The sequence below is a fragment of the Artemia sp. Qi Xiang Cuo genome, chromosome 7 (genome assembly GCF_049724085.1).
Source record: "Artemia sp. Qi Xiang Cuo chromosome 7, ASM4972408v1, whole genome shotgun sequence".
NCBI classification, from domain to species: Eukaryota; Metazoa; Arthropoda; class Branchiopoda; order Anostraca; family Artemiidae; genus Artemia; species Artemia sp. Qi Xiang Cuo.
This window is the reverse complement of record NC_142800.1, coordinates 40,951,604-40,978,109: the sequence shown is the minus strand read 5'-3', so window position 1 is coordinate 40,978,109 and position 26,506 is coordinate 40,951,604. Positions and strand designations below refer to the sequence as shown.

General features: G+C 34.6%; 1 protein-coding gene across 1 annotated transcript in view; it reads right to left on the bottom strand.

Annotated features, from left to right (window-relative positions):
• Positions 1-26,506, bottom strand: part of Acf (ATP-dependent chromatin assembly factor large subunit) — a 135,854-nt gene that overhangs the window by 79,838 nt on the left and 29,510 nt on the right. Inside the window, exons 3-4 of the mRNA XM_089092279.1 lie at positions 5,526-5,662; positions 3,223-3,294 (exon numbers count right to left, since the gene is read on the bottom strand). Coding sequence (XP_088948405.1) covers positions 3,223-3,294; positions 5,526-5,662 — 209 coding nt within the window. The remainder of the gene's footprint in view (positions 1-3,222; positions 3,295-5,525; positions 5,663-26,506) is intronic.

Below are 26,506 nucleotides of genomic sequence, written 5' to 3'. Positions count from 1 at the left end.
CTCTTCAGAGGCAACAAAATAAAGCTTTGCGTCTATTGAAAAATTGGCTGCCTAGCCCGTTTTCTTACCCTGGTAAATCGTCAATAAAAATTATGTATCAAATTTTAAATATCCTTCCACTAGATCTTTTTTCTTCATTCCATTCTGTTCTTTATATGATTAAACACGTTCAAGGTCTTTTGCCTGAGTGTTTTTATTTGCATAATAATTTTTTTCAGGATTATAATCAGGTTTTGCATGCATATTGGACCAGTGAAAGTTCTGATGTTCCTCAGTCTTTAATAAAATATGAAAGGTCCCGTTTTTCACCAAGGCAGAGTATTACATATAATTGGAATAAATTTCATAATTTTATAGATTTGAATAATTCATTGGTTAATAATAAAATTAGATTAATGAATTATTTAATCAGTAATTATTGATTTGATTTACTTTCTGGGGTGGATGCTCCTCATTTCACTTTATTTATTTGGTAATTTTGATTTTTTGCGGATTTTGTTTGTTGTTACCGTACAGAGAGTTGAAGAGCAATCTTTTTATTCCAGTATCTGGAGATAGCATTTGTTATTTATTGTTGAGTGTATATAAACCCACACACGAGTTATTCTCACTGTGGGTAATTAATTTGATAGTTTTGTCAAAATTTTTTTATTGATTAATAAAGAACTTGAACTTGAACAAAAGAATAAAAACGAAAGCAAAACGAAAAAGGAAGAATGGAACAACAAGAATAGTGCAAAAACAGATACGAAAAGTGGAAACAATATTTTTTTTAAAGAAATCCAAAAAACAATTGGCCCCCCTCCCGCACAAAAAAAGCAACCCAGATGTATTTAAGGTACTCCAACCCCATCCAGGTAATAAGAGTCCAGCATTATGCAGGTTAGATTTAAATTACTTTTAGTTTTATCGGCGAGCAATTCTGATTTTCGCCTTCTCTTCTTCACTTGATTAGTTGAAATTCCTTTTTTCTTATTGTTAGACTTTTCTGTTCTTTTCTGATTTTTATCCGCATTGAGCATGCCTCGTTTGACGCATCTAAAGATATTAGCGTTTTTTGTTATCTTTTCTTGTCCTTTTTCGGTGCCCGGCGTTCCCCCCCCCCCGGAACATGCACCCAGCGGAAAATAATCCACCACGAAAATACCCCCCCCCCGAAAATATCACCCCCACGCAGCTGGTGGTCTCCAATCCCTTAGGACTTGAAAAAAAGGACTAGAACTCTCAATTTCTGATCTAATGAGCACACTCCGAAGTTTCTGCGACCTTGAGCTGGAGGTGTGGATAAGGAAAGGGCAATCCCCCTCCTGTACGGAATAAATTCTGCTCATTTTGGGATTTAATGTTATTCTTTACTTTCATAATAACAGCGTATGCCAGAAATATACCCAGAAATCATAAGGGAGTGGATATCAACATCACATTTTTGATGCGTTTTAAAAAATTTCTTTTGACCCTCTGCCCCCCCCCCCCAGAAAAAAAAATGCTGGAAAATACCCTTTTGCTGGCTTTTTGTTTCACGGAGGGGATTACCGGCACGATTTTAAAAACAATCAGAAATTAGTCTTTTTTCAAATGAAAGTGCGCAAGAGACTTTTTTCACCTGAGATCGTCCGCAAGAAAGTTTCTGGGTAGAATTTTCAGCTAGAATGGAATTGTCTTGGGGGAGTTTCCCTGGAGGGGGGGGGGATATTTTTACGTGAAAATAGCTTTCCATGGTGGAATTTTTACTGTGGGGGAAGGAATTTTTCATGGAGGGGAGCCAGATTTCCCGGTATTATTTAACAACGATTAGAATACAGATTTACCGGTATTATTAAAAAACGATCAGAAATTAAATTTTTAAAAAACAGTTTTTTTCTTTAAAAAACTTATTCTGCATGTTTCCCACTCACAAGTACTATCTGTAAGTAATGAAATAAAAAAAAATCAAGTTTTTCAATTGAAAGTAAGGAGCAACATCAAACCTTAAAACGAACTGAAATTATTACGCATATGAAAGGGATTGCCTCCTCCTCCAGACCTCGCTCTTTACGCTTATTTTTTTTTCTGAAATTTTAAAACAAAGCTTATTGTTCTAATTAAACGGTCATTGTGTTTCAGGAATCGTTTTTAAAGAATTAAGATATCCTTATGAAGAAAGAATCCTTACTTTCAGTTTAAAAAGCCTGCTTCTTTTGTTTAATCACTCAAAGGCACAAAAAGTTCTCAAACAGGATTTTAACACTATTTTGTTTCCCGGTATGGTCTCCGCTCGCTTGTACCCGCGTAGGTATACCCCTTCTGCAACACGACTTCCCCGACGTGGTATTCGGGCGTATTTTTTAATTATAGCACGTGGTAGTAATCCTCGGGGGATACCCCATCGCAAGAACTTCCAGGCGATTTTAGGCTACTGGTGTTATCCTATATATATATAATATATATATATATATATATATATATATATATATATATATATATATATATATATATATATATATATATATATATATATATATATATATATATATATATATATATATTAATATTAGCTTCAGTAGCATAACAAGTGAATGGAAGGAAACAAGACAAAGATTCAAAGACTAACAAAAACAACTAAAGAGACAATTGATTTTTAGCAATAGAAGAAATCAGGAGCAATTTGTCCGTTATAATTCATTACTGATTGAATTCCGACGAAATTTGGGTATTTTGAATGTTTTCTTTTTCCTTTTTTAATGTACTTTACTTTGCGAGACGTTTTAAATACAATTTTACATTTTTTAAGTTAAAAAAAATATAATCATGTTATTCCTAACGCACGTGTTTTAAATCAAGGAAAAGGTAAATTTTTCGCCGACTATATTTCAATTTTCCAGGAAAACAGGAAGAGATGGAGGAGGCACATTTATACATATATCTTCATCGGGTAGTTTAACACAGCAGCAATTTCGCAATAACAGCCGCAGTTTATCCCTAAGCTAGCCACAAAATTGAACTTTCATAGTTAAGGATTTAGTCACAATGAGTGAATTTCTCTTTTTGGTTTCTCCTCTTTCACTCTCTGGCGAGCGGGTTGAGAATACATCTTTACAAGGTATTGTTCACGTAATAACTTAAAAAAATAACTAATACAGTTATTATTTGCTTGGCGAATGAGTTTTTCGATAATACAGGTGACATCTTTTCCACCATAAGATATGTTTCAGGATAATGAAAAAAGAGGAATAAAAGTCTTACTCTTGTTTCTGCAAGTACGCCTGACATTCAGCGTCTGTGGGTGAAATTACTCTGACTACTTTACAGGGATACCTAAAAATAAAGTATATTATTAAAAGTAAAATAGCCACCCCTAAGTAATTGGTCAACACAAGAAAATATGAAATAGAGCCAGTTCATAGATTTAAAAATTAAAACTAATTTTATAATTTGGCATCCTTAGTTATCTCAACCAGCATGGACATTTTAGCAGCATAATTCCATACATGAGGGGGATAGGAAGGAGTTCACTTTGGATTTTTTGTGACGATATTAAACATATTTTACGGTTTTGACCAACGACTGTACTTGTTTGCATTTCTGCTCACCCCGCTACAAAAGTACGGTTTAGTCAGATTCAGATGCAACTAGGCTCTTCAAAATACTAGTAAGACAAGTTCCAAAACCAGAACCCCAAGACCTGACAAGAATCATCCCGTAATTAGTGTCATTCCCAACTCGGATGGTAATATTTAGAATTTGTTTTATAGATGAAAGACCAATTGATCCCCAAGACTACAATTGAGTGGCAACTACAAGGACCAAGAAATAGAAAGGCAGTGGCCCAAAGAAAACTGTTCTTTTTTGCATTCCTCCTCCCCCTGCAACAAAGGTAACATTCAATAGAATTCCTGTGTATTTAGGCTCTCCAAAAATACTAGTAAGACAAATTCCAAACTTAGAATCACAAAAAATGACTAAACATCATCTCACAACCATCGCTATTGAGTGACAACTCCCAGGTACGAGAAACGGAAAGGCATTTTCTCAAAGAAAACACGCCCAGTGTGTGGGCAGGACATTCAGTCCTCTTTATTTCCCTTATGAAGAACGGGGTACTTACGTGTTATAGCGAACACATTTTATTCTTGATCTGTGATGAAGCCGAACCGGTTTTCTGTATCCACTCGAAGATAATCAGTTTAGCCTGAACGAGATAAAGTACTATGCAGGTATATTTTAATTAAATATTTAGTATATAAAGGTGGTTAGGCTAAGTATTTAATATAATGCGTTCTCGGCAACCTGCTTTCCATAATTTTCTGTTGCAGTTTCCATAATTTTGTAACTTAAGTATTATGTTTTCATCACATTTTGATATATTTCATTAGAATTAACCTAACTTGACTTCTTTAGTGTGGTCGCTATAACACGTAAGTACCCAGAACGGACTATAGCAACAACATGGATACATGCGAAACTAAATTTTTTCTGTAATAACACAGTTCGAGATACAGGTGTAGAGAATCCTTAAGAGGCACTAAGCATTGGAAATATGCACTATCCGAGGTTTTAAATATACTTATAATTTGTACACATCAAAGAAGATGAGCATTAAAATACACACATAAATATTACTGAAAATGTAAGACGATTTCGGGCAATGTAATAGTAAACTGTTGCTAACAAATTTAACTAACTAATATTGAGTTTCTTTTTCTTTTTGTTAACACATCCGTATAAATCCAATTAGAAATGGCACAAAACTAAACTGCATCTAAGCTTAGGGGCTGGGGCGTAATTTGTTATGGGGCAGGATACGGGACTGCCCCTCTCAGACCTCAGTTTGACCCCCCTCCCCCAGAGCCCAGTTTGAACCACACCCCCCCCCAGCTAAAATTTAGTTTATCCAAAAATTTTGTCAAAACAAATATGAGCCTGCATAATTCAAGCGTCCACAGAAACTGGTCAGTTTTCTTTAAAATATCTTTACCTTTTTTGCTATTCTATGGCTCATTTTTCAGTTTTCACTGTCATTTTCATTTGATTTGGGAAAATTGGCTCCAACTTTACCCACCCACCCCCCAGAATTTTTACGAAATTGCACCACTACTCAGGGGGGTCATCCCCCTTTCCGGTCGATAGGTTCATATACATTTAAGTAAAAACTAGACAACATTTAACTGTACCATAGCCAGAGGATTGTCCAGCTTTTTATCAGGCTTGATGTATTTTGAGTGTGTGCATGTTACAACTGTTAACTATGCCTTAGCATCACACATCCACTAGTGACGTGGATCTAACAGCCTTCCAAAAAAAGGTAATTATTTTGGGATCCCCCCCCCTCCCAAAACAACAGACAGTTCTAGTGTCTGTCTATACTTGGAATCCTTGAATACCTTGCGCAACCTCCATTCCCGTTAATCTCAAGCAACAATTTTTTTTAGCAGTCACTTGATTTGTAAAAACGGAGAATATCATCTAAAACTGTTGGAGACAAACATTGTCTAACATTATTAGCAACAGACTAAGTGAAAATAAATGATTTGAATCTGAAAACAAACCATTTGTTTCTTATTATAGCTTCCACTTCTTCGCCGACAATATATCTATCTTTAATATAGTTATGCACATCATCCATAACATCAGTAAGTCTTTTCTTCTTGATCAATGTGGCCAAAAATACGGCAAGCCTCCTAATCTGTAAGAAATAATTAACATGTAGCAAACGACAGATTTCGAGTGTTAGTAGACTTTGCATTTTTTTTTTTTTTTTTTTTTTTTTTTTTTTTTTTTTTTTTTTTATCTATATATACATTCTCATGCTTGGAAATCAAAACGCTATCTATTCCAAGTCTTACCGAAAATATTAAAAGGAAAAGTACATGCAAAAGCAATGCATATTGATTTGGCGTAATAATATAGACGATAATAAAATCAGCAGCAAATTGGCCTATCCTTGGGGATATTGCGAGTCTAGTGAAATAAAGTCCTTGGCAATAAATAGTACACACATAAAACATCACTTTTTTATTTTTTAAATGAATTTACATTTCACCACTTTTAGAATTCTCTGCACATTATGTAAAAGCTGATTTGATTCCTTTAAAATCTCTCAAGCAGCACTTCAGATATCTTTACATTCAAGTAATGTTGTTTTCTGCTTTTCACCCTACGCTTTGTTTAATTTTCAAAGTCCTGCTAGAACTTACTTTCTTAGATTCTTTTTTTCAATAGGTCACTGCAACAGTGACATAAATATTGTGTAATTTAAAAATATCTTGTTTAAATTTAATAATTTAATTCTAATTTTTCCCATCAGCTGTCAATCGCCAATGCTGCATTTTTTCACATGTTGTATAAGATGCCTGACGCGTATATGGATGTGTTAAAAATAATCTTTTCCAAATCATTTAATGTGTTCTTAATGAAACTAAACGTGTTTTTAATTTTTAGTTCTTAGAAACAAATTAATTACAGTTCTTGTTCAGTTAACATTGATCTTCTATATGAGCCTAGAAACGAAAGTTGTCGCCGTATAGCAGGTAATCGCTGAAGACTTGGCAAATTTGGCACTATTCAGACCGAAGTTGTAGACTTATGACACAAGATGGCAAAAGTTAAATTTGTCGTGGTGGCATATCTTTCGCTTCCAAGCCTTGTTGTCATTGCCATATCCGATTTCCAATCCTAAACTTGCCTTTTTTGTTTTTTTTGAATTTTTATTGCTTAAATCTGATAGTATAATAAGACAACCCATTCTATCGTTTACTTAGCTTCTTCAGAACGAAGAAGGTCAAGTAAAAAGAAGTAATTAACAGAAAATCTTTGTTGAAATATTGTACATTTAAAATAAACCCTTAAGAAGAAAATTGGCAAAGAAAACTATAAAAGAAATCATTTCTCTCGCCAGATATATTATTTATTTATTAACTTTGATGTATTACTACTACTACTAACAACTCACCGCAGCACCAAGCCGCCTGAGGCCAACACAGCTACGCACGCTACTCCTCCATCCCAATCTATTCAAAGCCTCCCTTTTTACGCCCGCTCATAAAGTTCCCATTTCCTTTAAATTTTTTTTTATGACGTCCTCCCACCCCAGACGAGGACGACCTGCTTTCCATTTAGCCCTAGACGGTTGGCTGAAGAGAACAATCTTCGGCAATCTGTCATCCTTCATCCGCACTACGTGCCCTAGCCACCTCAACCTTTCTTTCATTATAGCCCCAGAGAGCGGTATTGAACCAAATTTTTCGTATAGCCTATTGTTTGAAATACGGTCAGTCAGCTTTAAAATTTAACAAATTTATTAATGTATTAACGTTTACGTTAAGAGTCAATTTGATCGGCTCCATCCAAATTATTCCGTTATGGTAGCGCTTTTTGCAACTCTTATCATTTCCTATGTTTCGATCGGCGTGGTTTATTGGTCAAAAGCAAAACATAGGGCGGACCAAAGCCAACCAATGTAATTCATGCTTGTTTAGCATCTAGGTTTTGACAACTACGGTATACGGAGATTTTACTGCGATGTATTGAGCCGACGGATTTCTGATAATATTTAAAAATGAGGTTGAAGACCGAAAGAAATAACGGCTGGGGATTTTTTGGCTGGTATTTTTTTTCAGGTTTAGCTGTAAATCTGAAAGGCTTGTTTTATAGTCAAATTACCAGTTTTTTCCCTTCAAGGATGCTTGTAGTATCGTATCAATTACTTTCAAAAATACATGAAAAAATACATTGAATTGCGCAAGAAAAACCCATGGTTGTGTCATTAAACTCACGCGTGAACATTCTAAAAGTTGGCACACTAAAGTCGAGGTTTTTTAAACTTGGCAATGTATAATGTAGTCAAGCATGTTTTGAGAGTTTGGTCGTAATAATATAATTTAAAGCAAACAGATTTTTTTTCTGTTTTTGTTGTCAATTGCACAATGAATGTACGTCATGAGTTCACATGTACATTCTTAAAAAAAACTGGTATGATATGAAGTAGTCAAACATGTTTTGGGGGCACGCACGAAATTATGTAACTCAACATCCGTTTTTTTTATTTGTCCTTGAAAAACTGTATAAAATGTTCATGCACTACAATTCAATTTTCATTATGTTTTAACACATCGATTATAGTACACTGCATATTATTAACTTTGAAAACAATGGATTCGTCAATTGTCAATGTGAGTACAGCTTATTAAATTTTTTAATTTATTTCCAAATAAAAATCATTTACTAGTAAATTCAAATTTCAGGGGAACTTAGCCCCCCTCCCCTCCAACAATACAAAACTTTAAAAATATAATGAGTATATTCGATAGAAAAGGTTAAGTATGATTTTTTCTATTATGTGAAACAAAAAGCAACTCCTTAATTGTTGTGTTACGACCACAATTCCTTAGTTTTAGTGATTTCGTTCAAAATGTGGCTTTTCACATTATCAAAAATAGAGTTTCCGGTCTAAAAGTATCTGTGTCTAATCATCTTAACAAGAGCGACAATTTCCAAACAGGCTTTTACATGCGTTATCTGAAATTATTAATACCGTGTGTTGAAGGATAGCGGCAAGGTCTCCTTGACAAATAGATTCTTTTTAGGGTCAAATTAAAGGTGATTAAAGCCGCAGGACCTCAGATCTAAACTTAAGGAGGGAATATAGGTGGGACCTACAATTTATTCATCGGTAATTTTGGGGTATGTTATTTTAGGAGAAAATTCTTAGTACTTTCCAAAGCTTAGTAGGTAATATCTTGGCTCATTGTCATGAATTGAAACCTGTTTCTGTGATCTTCATCCTTCAAAGTGAAATTTTGAAAGATGTATTTATTAAGCTATTAATTGTTTAAAGCATATTCCAGTCTAGGTAGCATACTAGGACCCAAAGGCTGTTCAGTATGATGAGTTCATGTACGCGAAGGAATATTTGAGCAAAAAAATATTAATTTGTAAAAAGTAGCAGGCATTCTAAAGTGCTAGTAGTTATAGCACTAAAAACATCGGAATTGACTTTATAGGTCAAATTATATTATGGTGAGATGTTTTTGAAATCCCCCTTCCTTCCAAACTCAAAATTTTCCAAATTTTACTTTAAAAGCTTTTCTTTTTAAATATTTCTAAAGTGCTAAGTTATAGCACTACAAACATCAGAATTGACTTTATATGTCAAATTATATTATGGGGGGATGTTTTTGAAATCCTCCTTCCCTCCAAACTCAAAATTTTCCAAAATTTTACTTTAAAAGATTTTCTTTTTAAATATTTCTAAAGTGCTAATAGTTATAGCACTAAAAACATCAAAATTGAATTAATGGGTCAAATTATATTATGGGGGGATGTTTTTGACATCTCCCTTCCCTCCAAACTCAAAATTTTCCAAATTTTACTTTAAAAGCTTTTCTTTTTAAATATTTCTAAAGTGCAAATAGTTATAGCACTACAAACATCAGAATTGACTTTATATGTCAAATTATATTATGGGGAGATGTTTTTGAAATCCCCCTTCCCTCCAAACTCAAAATTTTCCAAATTTTACTTTAAAAGCTTTTCTTTTTAAATATTTCTAAAGTGCTAATAGTTATAGCACTACAAACATCAGAATTGACTTTATGGGTCAAATTATATTATGGGGAGATGTTTTTGAAATCCCCCTTCCCTCCAAACTCAAATTTTCCAAATTTTACTTTAAAAGCTTTTCTTTTTAAATATTTCTAAAGTGCTAATAGTTATAGCACTACAAACATCAGAATTGACTTTATAGGTCAAATTATATTATGGGGAGATGTTTTGAAATCCCCTTCCCGCCAAACTCAAAATTTTCCAAAATTTTACTTTAAAAGCTTTTCTTTTTAAATATTTCTAAAGTGCTAATAGTTATAGCACTACAAACATCAGAATTGACTTTATAGGTCAAATTATATTATGAGTAGATTTTTTTGAAATCCCCCTTCCCTCCAAACTCAAAATTTTCCAAAATTTTACTTTAAAAGCTTTTCTTTTTAAATATTTCTAAAGTGCTAACCCATAGAGTGCTACAAACACCAGAATAAACTTTAGAGGGCAATTTATCTGTAAAGAGAGACATAAGTCACCTTATTTCGGGATTTGACAATGGTGGTCAAGATTAAATAAACCCTGATACAAAAGGTATAATAAATAACTTCTTTGAAATTAACGAAACATTCCTTCTCAGTACTTTTTTGTGAATAAAGTTCAATTCTTTTACTTATATAATATTATTTTAAATAATGATATAAACCAAAATTTAAGGAGTACTCTAAAGTATCTTCTTAATGTAAATAAGATGTTTATTCAAACTCCTTCCCCTCTTTCAAGATGAACCTTCCGGTTCACCTACTTTGTTACGACTTATCTCTTCGGACAAGAGAGCGACGGGCGATGTGTACATTTCTAAGAGCCTTTTTCAGTATATTAAATCTTACTTCTAAATCCACTTTCTTTACTATCATTAAATAGAAAGTCCGTATGAGTTTTCATTGCAACCACCCCTCTCCCGGGCATAAACTACACATTGATCTTATTTATTAGCCTAAGATTTTAAGAGGATCTATTTATCTAGTCCTATAAACGACGGTATATAAGCTGCATAACTAGCCTGGGTGAATTTTTTCGTGGATTGTCGTTTATGGGGCAGGTTCCTCCAGTAGGTTTAAAAACTGCCAAATTCTTTAGGTTTTGATGCTACTACCCAAGTTAATTATTTTAAAAAATTTTTTAAACAACAAAAACTTTAGCGTAAAGAGCGAGGCGTTGAGGAGGGCACAGCCCCTTTCATATACGGAATAATTTCTGATCGTTTTAAGATTTAATGTCGCTCTTTACTTTCACTTTAAAAAACTTTTTTTATTTATTTACAGGCTGCGAAAGCGGGGGGTTTGGGGGGCGGCAGCCCCCCAACTGTGCCTCCTAGTCCCTGTACGTTTTAAGGTTCGACCTTGTAACTCAGCCTCTTTAACTCTTTAGAAAACGTAGTTTTTTTCAAATAATTTATAGAAAAATGAGTCTGACTCAGTACGAAATTTAGTCTACAATAAAACTCATTATATTGTTTTTGAATACTTGATTGATATTTGGATCGAGTAAATATCACCTAATGCGTGGAAATGACCACTAAATGAAGCTGACACCCAGCATGCTATTAAACGAAGTTAAATAATCTATATGAAATCAATGATAGATGGTTCACAAGAATTTAGTTGAGTACTGACTTTAATCTATTTGTGTTTAAAAGGAAAGAGGAGCAAAACTTAAGAGGAAGAAAATAGGGAATCCACCTCTATGAACTTTAAATCTTAGATGAAAGATGAACTAATTGGCCCGCATTTAATCTTGTATGAACTGAAATGACATTATAGAGTTATTTTATTAAGCCTCATCACTCTTTTACGACTGACTTTTACTACTCAGTTATTTATTGGATTTTACGTGTTTTTTGAATGCTCTTTAATTCCTACAGTCATTTTAATTCTCGGTTGAGGCTATCAACCGGAACAGCTTCCTGCTTCCTATTATTTTCTGTTTTATACACTTCTTTCCTCTCTACCCCTTCTCTTTGTAATTGTTACCCACACAAGTATTTACTCATCATCTATTTTGCAATTCTGGGGGGACTTTAGAGATAGTTCAATTTTTTTGCTAGTAATTCTGTCATTCTTGGTCAAGCTCCTTATTTATTTTACTCATATTTGACTGCCTAGGGCTCATGTAGAGGCACCCGTTACTGGCTCTATCGTGCTAGCTGCTATTCTTTTGAAATTAGGTGGTTACGGCCTTTACTTAGTTCAAGGGTTAAATATATACAGTGAAACTATGGTAATAAGAATTTGCATGTTAGGGGGAATTTATGGCTGTTTAATCTGTCTCCGACAATCTGATGTCAACTCCTTAATTTCTTATTCTTCTGTAGCTCATATGTCATTTGTTATTTTAGCCATACTAGCATCTGGTTACCACCTTAATATTAGATCAATTTTAATGATGGTTTCTCACGGGATCTGTTCTTCTCGGTTATTTTATTTGAGTTATTTATTCTATACACGCATTTGAAGTCGTAGTTTCTTGTTGACTTGTAGAACAATTTCACTCCTTCCGTATTTATGTTTTTGGTGGCTCGGTCTCAGATTCTTCAACATGGGACTCCCCCCGTCGGCTAATTTTTTTTCCGAGATATATTTCTTTATTGGCGTGTTCAGTTTATATTTGGTTATAGTTGGTTTATACGGAAATTTATTTTTTATTTAATATTTCTATTTCATTTAACATTATTATAGCACCAGCCACCGAGAGAGTATTTATATTTATAGCTGGTTATATTATAGCTTGCGATAATATTTAATCAGAAGAGCTCATTTCATTCCCTTATTGGGAATGATTTTTCTTTACTGTTATAGTTTAAAAGAACATTAGTTTGTGGAGCTAAAGGAGAGCGTTTCTGACAGTATTGTTATATTTTGTATTAGGTTACATGTTACTAACCATTAGAGCGGTGTCTATGTGTTGTTCATTCGTATTATTTACATTAGATGAGGTTTATTTATTAAAGATATCTTTATTACATTTAGATTACCAATTGTGTTTAGACTGATTTGGCATATCATTCATCTTTTTAGTGCTTTTGATCTCTTCTCAAGTAGTAATTTATTCTTCCTATTATATGAGCGAGGAGGTTTTTATAGGTCGTTTCATACATATATTGCTAGGATTTATCTTATCTATGATCTTGTTAATTGTTTCATCGGACGGACTGAGATTAATACTAGGTTGGGACGGGCTCGGTATTGCTTCTTACCTTCTAATTATATTCTACAAAAATTATGCCTCCTCTTCCAGGGGAATAACCACAATTCTAAGAAACCGGATAGGAAATGTACTAATCTTATGTTAGTTTTGTTTAATATTCTATTCAAAAGTTGGGACTATGTATTTTTGAGATATTGTTCCTCATCAATCATAAATTTCTTTATCGTATCTTCTTTTACTAACAGAGCTCAGCTTCCTTTTCCTGCATGATTACCTACAGCCATGGCAACTCCTACACCCGTTTCTTCGTCGGTTCATTCATCTACGTTAGTAGCCGCTGGGATTTACTTAATAATCCGTCAATCACCTTCGGTCGAAAGAGGGGGATGTCTCCTGCTTATTATTGCAGGAGCCGTGACTTCATATTTTTCGGGACTGGCTGCATTTGGGGAGAATGATCTAAAATGAGCAATTGTTTTATCTACGTTGAGTCAATTTAGGGGTGATGATATTCTTTCTAGGGTCGGGTTTAAAATTATTCTGTTATATCTATTTATTTGCTCACGTATTCTTCAAGGCTCTTCTCTTTGTATGTTTGGGGTTAGTAATTCATTCATTAGGCGTACAGGATATGCGCCGGATCAGGGGGAGGGTTCTAAAATACTTCCATATACAAGTCATATCACCTTGGTATGTTCTTTAAGACTAATAGGATTCCCATTTTTATCAGGCTTTTTCTCAAAGGACTTAATCATTGAATCTTCAGAATAATCATTGATAATTAGTAACAGTATCCTTATAATTATGTACGGTCTCTTGTATTTAGTGTTTAAATAAATACGTTCAATTATAGTTCTTTGCTAACAGACTTAAACTATTAGTTTAAACGACATTGCGTTATTTGGTTCTGAGATCCTAACTCTCGTGCGTCTCTATTGGGGGGCTGTTGTAGGGGGTTATTTATTCTATTGGGGGTTCTTAGGATACATAAGACCTATTTTAGGGGGATTTGAAAAATTATACTCCTATGTTTTTTAGTGGTGGGGGTAACATTACCTTGATTTATTGAATTATATAGCTTCACTTTAAGACATTGGCTAGGAGGTATATATTTTTTGCCATTCATTACAGGATATATGAGTTTAACTTTCTTGCGTGTGGGGGAACTCCTTTTCTAAAAGGGTGATCAGGGGTGGGCAGAAGAAATAGGCCCATCCCTAGTTTATGAAAATAGAGTGTGGGTGTCATCTCTATTTTCACTCGTGTCATATTATTCGTAGATTTTATTTTTTTGATTGTATGTACTATATGTCTTCTTAATCTTTTTAAAGAGATTAGATCTATAACAAACAATACTATTTCGAGTCGGCTACGTCATGTCCAGCTTTAAAATACATATGTATGTCTATAAAATGAACAAGTATTTTATTATATATACTATATAAATAGGCAACGAGTAGAATCTAACTACTCGGTCGGCGAGTGAGCAGCCCCCGTACTTCGTCCTGACTCTGCTGTTTTAGCAGATTATGCTCTCCATTCAACCAGACTCTCGCGTCTTTCGATTATTATAAATAGTGAGGCAACCGGTACTATCTTAAGTTTGACAATTACGGTTAGCTCTCAAGTTTTAATCTGATAGACGTAACATCCTCTTTTAGGATAATAAACCACTGTTCTACTTGAACTATTCTCCTTATAGGGGAGTCTCATAGGGCCATTACTTACTTAATTCATCTAAGGGCTCCTTCTTTTCATTCATAAAACAGTCCGATGGTGAGGATAAAAGAAAAGAAAACAACTAGGTAGGTTCCTATAGTTGAGACATTTAGAAACGCTACAAGCAGAAGAAGATTAATTTCTACCTCGAAGATAAGAAAAACCAAGGTAATTACAAATACTCAAAGGTAAAAGAGAGCACGAGAATAATTTAATGTATTAAACCAGATTTCAGAGTTATAGCTTTGCTTGATAACGCAGTAGGTTTTTTTATTAACCTTTCCCCAGCAAAAAAATAAGGCACTCACTTTGATTATAATTGTCCCTAAATATACAACACTTTTATGCAAATCTCATTCTCTATTTAGTTTAATTAAATTCTAAAATAACTACTATATATATCCTAGTCCCCCCACCAGACGATATATAGAGAGAGGCCCAATAACACAAAAACTCCAAAGTTCCTATCTCAATATGAATCTACTATACCGACAAGATGCAGAGGGGAGAAATAACACTTAGCATGACGTATTGTGCAAACGAAAAGAAAAATAAGAAAAATGAGTACATTAAGCCATTAAATCCTTTCGATATAAAAAATATAGATCCGTAAATTCTATCTGCGATAGTGAAAGGGGCTTCTACATACTCTAATCCCTGAAGTAATGAGAAGTAAACCCCTAGAAGAACATTCACTAAAAGTCCTTGTAGATATTTATCAAAATTTTTCTCTATAAGTGCATGGTGGGCTTAAGTTACCGTCACTCCTGAAGCTAAAAGCATTCTTGTATTAAGCAAAGGTACTTGAAATGGGTTAAATCTTTCTACCCCAATTGGTGGCCATAGAGCTCCAACTTTAATATTCGGTTACAAACTTCTATGAAAAAACGCTCAAAAGAAGGATGCAAAAAAGAAAACCTCAGAAATGATAGGTCTAACAAGGGCCATGGTCTAACATTAACTAAATGATAGGGGTGATTTAATTGATTCATTATTCTCTTGCGTAGAGAGTTATCAAAGTCATAAAGACATAAGATTGGATGACAGCAACAGAAAATTCTAGCACCAAAAGAACAATTTGCACAAATACTACGACTATAGTGACATAAATATTTTCTATGGTGCCCTGGCTTCCTAGGAGAGTTAGAAGGAGGTGGTCGGCAATTATGTTGGCTGCGAGTCGCACTGAGAGAGTAATAGGCCGAATAAGGTTTCTAATAATTTCAATTAGTACCATAAAGAGCATGAGGGGTTCCGGTGTCCCTAGGGGGACAAGGCGGGCCAAGGCACTTGAGTCTCCTTAACCCAAGCGTAAATAACAAAAGTGGCCCACAGGGTTACCGCCAATCTTAAGGTAACTGCTAAATGTCTGGTAGCAGTAAAAATATACGGAAACAAGCCAACAAAATTATTAAATAGAATAAACAAAAAAAGAGCAATTACTAGAATGTAGGCTCCGATTCTAGCTGTCCCAATAAGCAGGGACATTTCTCGGTTTAACCCATTTAAGATTCTTCTAGCCGAAAATTGAGCTCGTGAGGGGACTAATCAAAAAGCCATCACTATAAATAAAAGTGGGGTGAGCACTCTCAATCAATTAGATAAAAAAGAGGAAGTCGGATCAAATACTGAGAATAGATTCGTTATTATTTTCAATTCGGGTAAAGAAATTGATTCAATAGCGTCCTAGTAGGAGATATCGGTTGCGGCTGATAGAGGAAAAAGACCAGAGCCATAAGAACTCATAGGAGGAGCATGGAGGCAAAAAAGATTATAATTCAAGGAAGTGGTAGTATTTGGGGATAAGAGACTGCCGTTGGCTTGTTAAAGTTGACAACCTTATATTTATCATTAAACTAAATCTCTAATTCCATAAGGGGTAATTACCATAAGAAAGCTTAAGAGGCTACCGCTTAAATTTCAGCCATCCTAAGACATTTGTAATTTAAGTCATTTCAGGAAATCTCTTTCTCTAAGAGTCTCAATTACGATAGGTATAAGACTATGTCCAGAGCCACAAATTTCAGAGCACTGTCCGTAAAATACCCCGGGTCTATTTACTAAGAGTATGGACTGATTAAGCCGTCCCGGGATTGCATCTATTTTAATACCTAGGGATGGTACGGCCCATGAGTGAAGGACATCATCTGAGGTAATCATTATACGAATAGCTTGATTATAGGGAGCAGGGAGGCGGTTATCCACATCAAGCAGACGGTATATACCAAAAGAGAGCTCATTTGAGGGGATTATGTCGGAGTCAAATTGAACATCATCAAAATCAGAATACTCATAAGATCAATACCATTGGTGTCCCGTCACTTTAATTGTTAGGGCAGGGTTATGAATCTTATCGATTAAATAAAGAAGACGAATAGAGGGGAGGGCAATAGCCACTAGAATGACAGCAGGGATGACAGTTCACACTGTTTCGATTGCTTGTCCGTCAAGGAGATAACGATGAAGAAACTTATTGGAAAATAGTGCAGCTAGGAAAAATCCAACAAGTGAAGTGATAAGAATCACTACCAACAGGGCGTGATCATGAAAAAAACTAAGTTGTTCTATGAGAGGTGAATTTCCGTTTTGCAGACCCAGTTGAAACCATTGAGACTCTTTAAAGGGTTCCCCCATCTTTGGAGCTTAAATCCAATGCATATGCGTTTCTGCCACTTTAAAATGTAGAAATTATAGTAATCTCTTCGTAAGAGTGGTCAGCAGGTTGGTGGGGGTGATTTCACTCTACACTCGATCTTAAGTTTAGTGAAAAAAGATTAATTTGTTTTGGTAACCATAGCTTCCCGGATGCAAAAAATAAATATAAGTGTGGCAACTATAGATATAATTCTTCCTAATGAAGAAACTACATTCCATGAGGTATATGTGTCGGGATAATCTGCATAGCGGCGCGGTATCCCTGCGAGACATAAAAAATGTTGTGGGAAAAAGTTTAAGTTTACCCCTAAAAATATAATAAAAAATGAACCTTAAGAAGGAACTGATTCATTCTTAGCCCGGTCATAAGAGGGAATCAGTGTACGAATCCCCCCATAATAGCAAATACAGCTCCTAACGACAAGACATAGTGAAAGTGGGCAGCAACGTAGTAAGTATCATGGAGAACAATATCAATTCTAGAATTCGAAAGGACTACTCCAGTGAGACCTCCTACAGTGAACAAAAAGACGAAACCAAGGGCTCATAATATAGATGGGGTTATAGTAAGTCGTGTTCCATGAAGAGTAATGATCCATCTAAAAACATTAATTCCAGTAGGGAGTGCGATAATTATAGGTGTATCATTGATAGTGGATAGAGGATACACATCTATAACTACAGAAAATATATGGTTTGATCATACAACAAAACAAATAATAACGAAAGCAAGTATATCATCAATAATAATTAACGTACAACATGATTCCTATTTCACTCTTTCTTGACTAATAATATGAGAGACCATACCAAATCCGGTTAAGATTAGAATATATACTTCAGGGTGACCAAAGAACCAAAATAGATCCTACCAGTACAGGCAGGGACAAAAGTAAGAGGACGGCTGTGATTCCCACGGCCCATACCAAGAGTGGCATACGGTCAATAGATATTGACTGAGGTCGTATATTGATAATAGTAGTAATGAAGTTTACGGCTCCTAAGATTGAGGCCCCAGCTAAGTGTAGGGAGAAGATAGCTAAATCTACCGAAGGTCCGGCATGGGCAATGGCGGAGGATAGGAGAGGGTAGACTGTTCATCCGGTTCCCGCTCCTCTTTCAACCATAGATCTAGCTAAAAGGAGGGTTAGGAAAGGTGGGAGTATTCAAAATCTCAAGTTGTTTAGACGGGGGAAAGCTATATCAGGGGCCCCCAATATAACAGGTACTAGCCAGTTACCAAATCCTCCACTCAGGATAGGCATAACTATCAAAAAGATTATAATAAATGCATGAACCGTCAGAATGACATTATTAACCTGCTCATCTCCGATAAGGGAGCCAGGTTGACCCAATTCTGCCCGAATAAGTATGATTAACGAATTTCAAACTAGTCCTGCCCAATCTCAGATAATAAAATATAAATGTCCAATATATCTATGATATTTGTAGACTAAAATCAGCGTCGCATAAGTAAAGTGGCCGATAATAGGTGCTAAATTGTAAATTTAGTTAAGAAAACTTCCCTTTACTAAAATTACTTCCAGGCTTAGTAGTTTAAAAAATGTAAGATAGCAAATCTTAAGATGGTCAATCCCTAGGCTTAATGGTTCTGATTTTTCAATTCTCATTAAACAGTAAGATATAAATACATATATATATATATAGGTGTTTTGTGCACGGAGGATTTTGATTCCTAAAGAGGAATTTACATTTCATATATCAAACAGTTCGTGGTAACGAACTGTAAGTAAGGAGCGACCCGGCTCAATGGTAACCGAAACTCTAAAAAATGGAATTTTGATACCAATAGATACATCAAAAGAATCAGATTTTAATTCTGATTTCAAATATATAAGTTTCATCAAGTTTAATCTTACCCATCAAAACTTACGCGCCTGAGAAAATTTGGCTGATTTTTGAAAAAAGGGGGAAAGACCCCCTAAAAATTATAACAACTTAATGAAAATCACACCATCATATTCAGTGTATCAGAGAACCCTACTGTAGAGGTTTCAAGTTCCTATCTACAAAAATGTGAAATTTTGCATTTTTTGCTAGAAGAAAGATCACGGGTGCTTGTTTATTTGTTTGTTTTTTTTTTGTTTTTTTTCCCAGGGGTAATCGTATTGACCCAGAGATCCTAGAACATTGTAGGAGGGCTCATTCGAACGAAAATTAAAAGTTCTAGTGCCCTTTTTAAGTGACCAAAAAAAATGGAGGGTAAATAGGCCTCCTCCCACGCTCATTTTTTTCCCAAAGGCAACCGATCAAAATTTTGAGATAGTCATTTTCTCCAGCATAGTCAAAAATATAATAACTATGTCTTTTACTATGACTTAATCCCCCACAGTTCCCAGGGGACGGGCTGAAAGTTATGATCTTTGGCCATTGCTTATTTTTTCTTTTATGTTTTGGGACGTGTAGTGGAATTTTCCGGACCAACTGTTGTCTGGTAGGGGGGGGGGGCTGACCTAGGTGCGTAATAGCGAAAATCGTTATGTGGAGGATGCTTCTGGTGGGTCAGAACCATTTCTCTGTAGGGGGCGCCGGATTTCCAAGCATTATTTAAAATACGATCAGAAATTAAATTAAAAAAAAAAGTTTTTTCAACGGAAAGTAAGAAGCAACATTAGAACTTAAAATGAACAGAAATTATTACGTATATGAGGGGGTTCTCCTCCAAGTCAATACCTCGTGCTTTAAGCCAAATAAGAGCTATAAGAGCTGTTATGGCTCTTAAGCCATAAGAGCTATTTATTCTAATTAACGGCCTTTTTGATTAAGCGGTTATTTTTAAAGAATTGGAACAACATTCGAACTTTAGTTTAATGAGCAAGGTCTTGACTAGGTGTCGAACTCCCTAATATACGCATTGAAAATCTATGAATGTGGAAGGTGGTTACGTAAGTTAATTCGTAAGTTACGTATATTTATTACTAATAAAAACGTCCGTAAATAAAATTAAACAAGTTTCGAGAAAGCCATTTAATCAAATAAAATTAAATTAATATGCAAATTTTGTTTTAATTATTCATGTACGGTGAGCCAAGACCAAAACCTGCATTTATTCAAAAACGTTCAAAAATTAAATAAAAAAAAAACAAGTTTTTTAAACTGAAAGTAAGGAGCGACATTAAAACTTAAAATGAACAGAAATTATTCCGTATATGGAAGGGGCTTTCCCCTCCTCAACGCCTCGCTCTTTACGCTAAAGCTTGACTCTGTCTCAAAACTTTATTTTTTAAAACAATAAAAAACTTTAGCGTAAAGAGCGAGGCGTTGAGAAGGGGAAAGACCCTTCCATATACGGAATAATTTCTGTTCGTTTTAAGTTTTAATGTTGATCCTTACTTTCAGTTAAAAAAACTCGTTTTTTTTATTTAATAATATACAGGGACGAGGTGCCTGATAAAAAGGATTACGTTGATACTGTAATTATATTTGGTGGTCCACCACAAGCGACTAAATATGCTCAATTTTCTGATTATTTTTTTATAACATGACACTAAATTACCTGCCCATATAGAGCAAAATATATAGAGCAAATACGGGTAAAAAATAGCAAAATAAAATAATCTAACAATTTTCTTTGGAACTAAGTTTTTAACTCAACGAAGCATAAAGTGGAACTCGCACGTTGACTATCCTACTAAAGAGGCGCCGTACTTTTATATTCATTTTTCAACCTGAAGAGATTTGGTTTGTCAACTGAAGTTTTAAAGTTTGTATACTGCAGCTACGCTGGACTTTCTCTTAAGTATGCATGTCTAGCTTAGCATCCGGGCTTGACGAAAGATCAATTAGATAGACTTGAGATGATACAAAAAAGAGCTGTAAAAATTATACTTGGACATAACTACTCCACTTATGATGATGCACTGAAACAACTCAACTTGAATTCACTTCATAGTCGTAGACATTAGTTGACATATCCGTTTTCACTAGATTGTTTGAATTTCCCTACTCATCGTGATCTATTACCCGACCCTGAGAGCCCCCCTACTGAAGGACCAGTCACTAGACTTCGACAAATAAAAAATAATTGTTTACAGTTAAGGACTTACACAGCCTCTATTACCGAGAGATATTGCAGTTCATTTGTCCCTTATTTTACTTGGTATTTTAATAATATTACCTTGACAAATATTTAATGTCAGTAGGGTAAGAGATTCCATTTCTGGGACTCCTATGTACCAAACAGGTTCTTCTAGTAGGTAAACAGGTCATCACACTCTTTCAAAGAGATTTACGCGATTTCTAGTTCAGGGAATATACATGTTTTTTTTTTATTATGACATCGATTTTTTGTGTGCCAGTCGATTATCTAAATTTGACGGTTTGTCAAATATAATAAATTTATTGGTCGGTTTTATAAAAAAAAAAAAAAAAAAAATTTTCATGCTACAATGTACTTAATTTAAAAAAAAAACCCGATAAAATGTCCCGACAGGGCATTCCAATGTTCATTACTCATTAATACTTTTTTTATATAACATAAAATATTTTTAAAATCTTAAAAAATTTGATTTGTAAATTTTCAATGTTATTACACTTTTAATTCTTTTATTTCCCCAAAAAAAAATATTTACCAATATGTTTCTCGTAACTTCGATGTTCTGAGGGATAGCCCCCCTCCCAGGCAAAAATCCAAAATCTTAAGACTATGACGACTGTATTCAATAGAAATGTCAAAGCACGCTTTTTTTCTATTATGTAAATAAAATCTATCCATCATAGGTATGTTTACAAGTTTTAATTTTTTTTAAAAACAGTTCATTATCATTCAGAAATAACGCTATTTCCTCCCAGGAGGTTTTGTTATGCTTCTACTTAAAAGCTTGAGTGTTACAAAGAGGGTGATAGTTTTGAGGGGGGGGTGAAAGTTAAAAGGCAAGTGATATACCCGGGGTTGTTATAAGTACGAGGTCAGGGTAGATGACTGTGGCAAATAATGAGTGTGGGAGGGGGGCCTAGAGGCCCTCCATTTTTTTTTGGGGGTACTTAAAAAGGACAAGATATATTTTAATGTCCGTTTGAATGGAACTCCAGATAGGAGCTTTTAACTTCTATAGAAAGGTTATCTATTGATGTGAGTTTAATTAAAGTTATATTAGTTTTATATTGTGTTTTCCCCCTTTTTCTAAATAAATGCAAATTTTTCTCAGGCTCGTAACTTTTGACCGCTATAGCTAAACTTGATGAAACTGATATATTTGAAATCATAAGTATTCTCTCTTTACGCTAAAGTTTACGCTTTTTTTCTATTATTTAAATAAAATCTATCCATCATCGGTATGTTTAAAAGTTTTAATTGTTTTGAAAAATAGTTCATTATCATTCAGAAATAAAGCTTTTTCCTAAAATGATGTATTTTTCTGCTGTGAATGAAAAGCGTGCGTGGGACAACGAGTGTGAGAGTTTGGAGGGGAGTTAAATGTCACAGGATCGTGCAAGACCCAGGGTGTGTCTCCGGACGCGGTCCGGGCGGATGCCGTTGGGAAAAAATGCTGGGGGGCGGGGGGGCCTCGAGGCCATCCATTTTTTGTTTTGGGGTTACTTAAAAAGGACATTATAACTTTTAATTTACGTTCGAATGAGACTCTAGATAGGAGCTTTTAACTTATATAGAAGGGTTCTCTGATGATGTGATTTTAATTAAAGTTCTACGAGTTTTGGAGGATGTTTTCCCCCTTTTTTCGAAAACAAGGCAAATTTTTCTCAGGCGCGTAACTTTTGACTGCTATAGCTAAACTTGATGAAACTGATATATTTGAAATCATAAGGATTCGCTCTTTACGATAAAGTTTACGCTTTTTTTCTATTATGTAAATAAAATCTATCAGTCATAGGTATGTTTACAAGTTTTAATTGTTTTGAAAAACAGTTCTTTATCATTCAGAAATAAAGCTTTTTCCTAACATGATGTATTTTTCTGCTTTGAATGAAAAGCTTGCGTGTTACAAAGAGTGTGAGAGTTTGGGGGGGGGGGAGGGAGGAGCAGTTTATAAAAGGCCCTCCATCCCACAATCAAAACCCCTTATTTTTAAATAAAGATGTTTTTTTTTACACTAATTTAGATGTTTAAAATAAACTGAATTATTTTCCAAAAACCCAAAAATTCATTTGTTATACATCATAAATTTTTTTGTCTTTTTTTTTAAAGGAATAAGAGACATGAAATAATTACTATTCTGAGACGAAAGTAAAATATGGCGAACCTTCATTAATACAGACCACAAGAGCATCTGTTATCAAATTCGCTCGAAAAGTTACACACGATCAAGATCCTGCATCGAGCACTCAACTTATAGTGACAGAGCTCTCTGACCCCCGCGTTGGCTCCATGACAAACCCCCTCCAGTATTACAAAAGAGTTCAGATATATAAGTCCATTAATAATTTTTAATTATATGCATAATTTTTTTTCTACACATACTTTAAAAAAATAAGACAAAATTTTCTCAGGCTAATAGCTTTTTAAAAACTTAAAATATTTCTGTAATATATTTCATTTTATTTAATTAACAAAATTAGTTATTTTTATTTTTCTATTATAACTAATTTCTAAATATAAAAAAAAACACTCACACTTAAATTATACCAATTATGCGTTATAAGTAGATAATTACATTTTTAATTTTAGACAAAAAAACTAAATAATTGAAAAAAAAAACGAAAATAGAAAAAAATTGATAAAAAAAAGCTAAAAAAAAAATTTGGAATTGTATTATTTTTCTAAAACAATTTTTGACTTATCATATCTAACATAGCTTTTTTAATACTATTCGAGGTCTAATTAGGGTCGCATGCAAAGTGGACTTTAAATAGAAAGATGTATATCTTCAATAAGCAATTTACACAGGGAAAAAGGTTTTTTGATAATTTCCAACTATGTCTTCGCAGCCATCTTAAGAAACATTATTATGATGAAGCAGTGTTTGGTCATTTAATTTAAAAACTGAGGTGTTTTTCAACAAAATACTTTGATAAAGGTAGATTTAAACCGGGGGGATAAATATGCTCCCACTCCCCCTCATGCAGTATTGCTTTCCTAATCACTAGCCTGACCATCCCGGGTCTCCATTTGTCTCCCCGGGAGGGGTTGGGGGGGGGTAACTTTTAAGTAAAAAAAAAAAAAAAAAGTGTATTATAATGTGAGAAAAAATTTCGTCAAAAGAAAAAAAAAACTTAAAACATTCATTTTCTAGTTTAAGGGGGAAGCTGTGAAAACTTATGCCTTCCCTGGTCCTGGACTTCAAAGCAGTATTGGTAATACCCCTCTCTGGCCAGATGTTAGTGAAGGTCTGTTAATTTAGAATCCCCTGGATTTTCAATTTACAGCTGAAGAAATGGAAAGTCAAAAGCACATTGTTTATCATAAGTATTAATTTGACATTTTGAATGATAGCATTCTAAGTAGTGTCGTTAGTAATGAACAAACAAGGTCAGGACATCAAAAAATTACTACGTCCCTGGACTGGCTTGATTTTATCTGTTATACTCTGATCTAAGCCATTTGAAAACGTACAGGATAGAATTTAGCCATCCCGAGGAAAACGATGTAAATTTTTTAAATGACCCAATGAAAAATATCCATATATATATCGACAGAATTCGAGCACTTATTGAGATTCAGATCCAGAATGGGGAGAGTCGGGGGGGAATTAAAGCATCAGTGAACAAAAAAGTTTACCTGCAAAAGGGAACTCCAGGAGATGATTTTTATTGTCATTTTTCGACAGCTAAAGAGATTTTTTAAACAGGTCTAAAAGAATTTGAAGACATTTTTTTCAACTGGGTAAATAAACTAATTTCAACTTTGGACACGTTTAGCGAGAGGGGGAGCTTTTCCGCCATTCTATATAGGGACTTAAGGTATATGAATCTAAGTAGATTTAAAAAAAAACTGTGGTAGAAGGGGTGGGAGGGAGAAAAATGAAAATATAATAAGTTGTTGTCAGCTACAGAGGGGTTTAAGAGATTTTGAGTCGTCAATGGGATGATCTTCATCATATACTCGATTTTATTAGTATCTACTCGTTCATTAAACAGAGAAAATTCACTAAACCATCTCGAAAGACTTGATCGTAACGGTGGAAAATTATTTAAACAAGAAATTTGTTTGGTTTTAGAGGGAAAGTATACATGGTCAGGTCAATAGCTTAGAAGATGCGAAACATAACATAACATACTGGAATTGGGGTTGGGTGTTCTCCAGTACGACACCGACTTTGTAGATGGGGGGAAAAAACCGAATAGAAAAGGGGTTTTGTACTCAGTGAGGACACCGATAGTGGAAAATGTAATAAATCTGGTATGGATTATTTACGAACCCCCCAAAGATGTAAATTCGTATGGCACTTTTTTTCCCGTTATTGCAATAAGTCGAATCCCATGTCAGGCCATTCATAAGAGAGAGCGTTTATTGTATCCCATATGCCTTTAATCAGTTACATCTGACCGACCGTTTTTAGATCAAATGGGACCTTGCAAACTTCATGAACATCAAGGACTAGAAATGCAGATAGAATGCAGTCATTTTACAATTTTAAAATTTTCCAAATTCTCTTTTACAATTTGAAAAAGTGTCTCTAGACTATGAACAAGACTGGTTTAGGTCTCAGACCCGTCAAGGCCGAATATAGTCAAGGAATACAAACTAGTTGCGTGCTCCTATGCGCATGCCCGTCGCGACATCAACAATAAAATGAAATTGGAAGAGTTTTTTTGACTATGGACGAGGAGGGCAGTATGGAAAAGCTTTTAGTTTCCTTAATAAAAATAGCAAACAGAGCAATTTAACGATTACGTCATACCAATTATCCGATGACATTGTTTGATAAAGAGCGATTGGCGCTGGACAAGGGGCCACTGTTATGGGTGTGTAGGGAGGCCCTTTTCTCAACCGACGGAGTGCAGGATAACGATCATCTTATTGACTCCAATTCAACAGGGCAAAGTAACTGTCAGGGGTGGGCTCACACTTTGCTTAATTTATAAATTAAACAACAACTTTTTCTACCGGTTTTTATACATAACTCAAACTACGATATGAAGTTTGTGCTGCCCGCACTGTCAAATCTTCAAAGAAATCGACTAGTAGATGAGGGTGCACGGGTGATAGACAGCTTTACGTACAAAATTATATATAACTCCGTGGGAAAGTTGCTTGTTTTGGACTTTGTATGGAAATTTGTTGAAGCCGGTGTTGAGTACACGAATAAAATTCACTTTTTAGATTCCTACAGTTTTTTCCCCAAATCATTGAGCGAATTAATTCAAGTGCAGAAAAACGATGACGGTTGCAATGCTTTCCCCCTTCTCAAGCAACAATTTCCAAATGATTTATATGATTTGTTAACGGTTAAGGACATCTATCCTTCTGACCAGTATTGGTCCATGTCGAGAT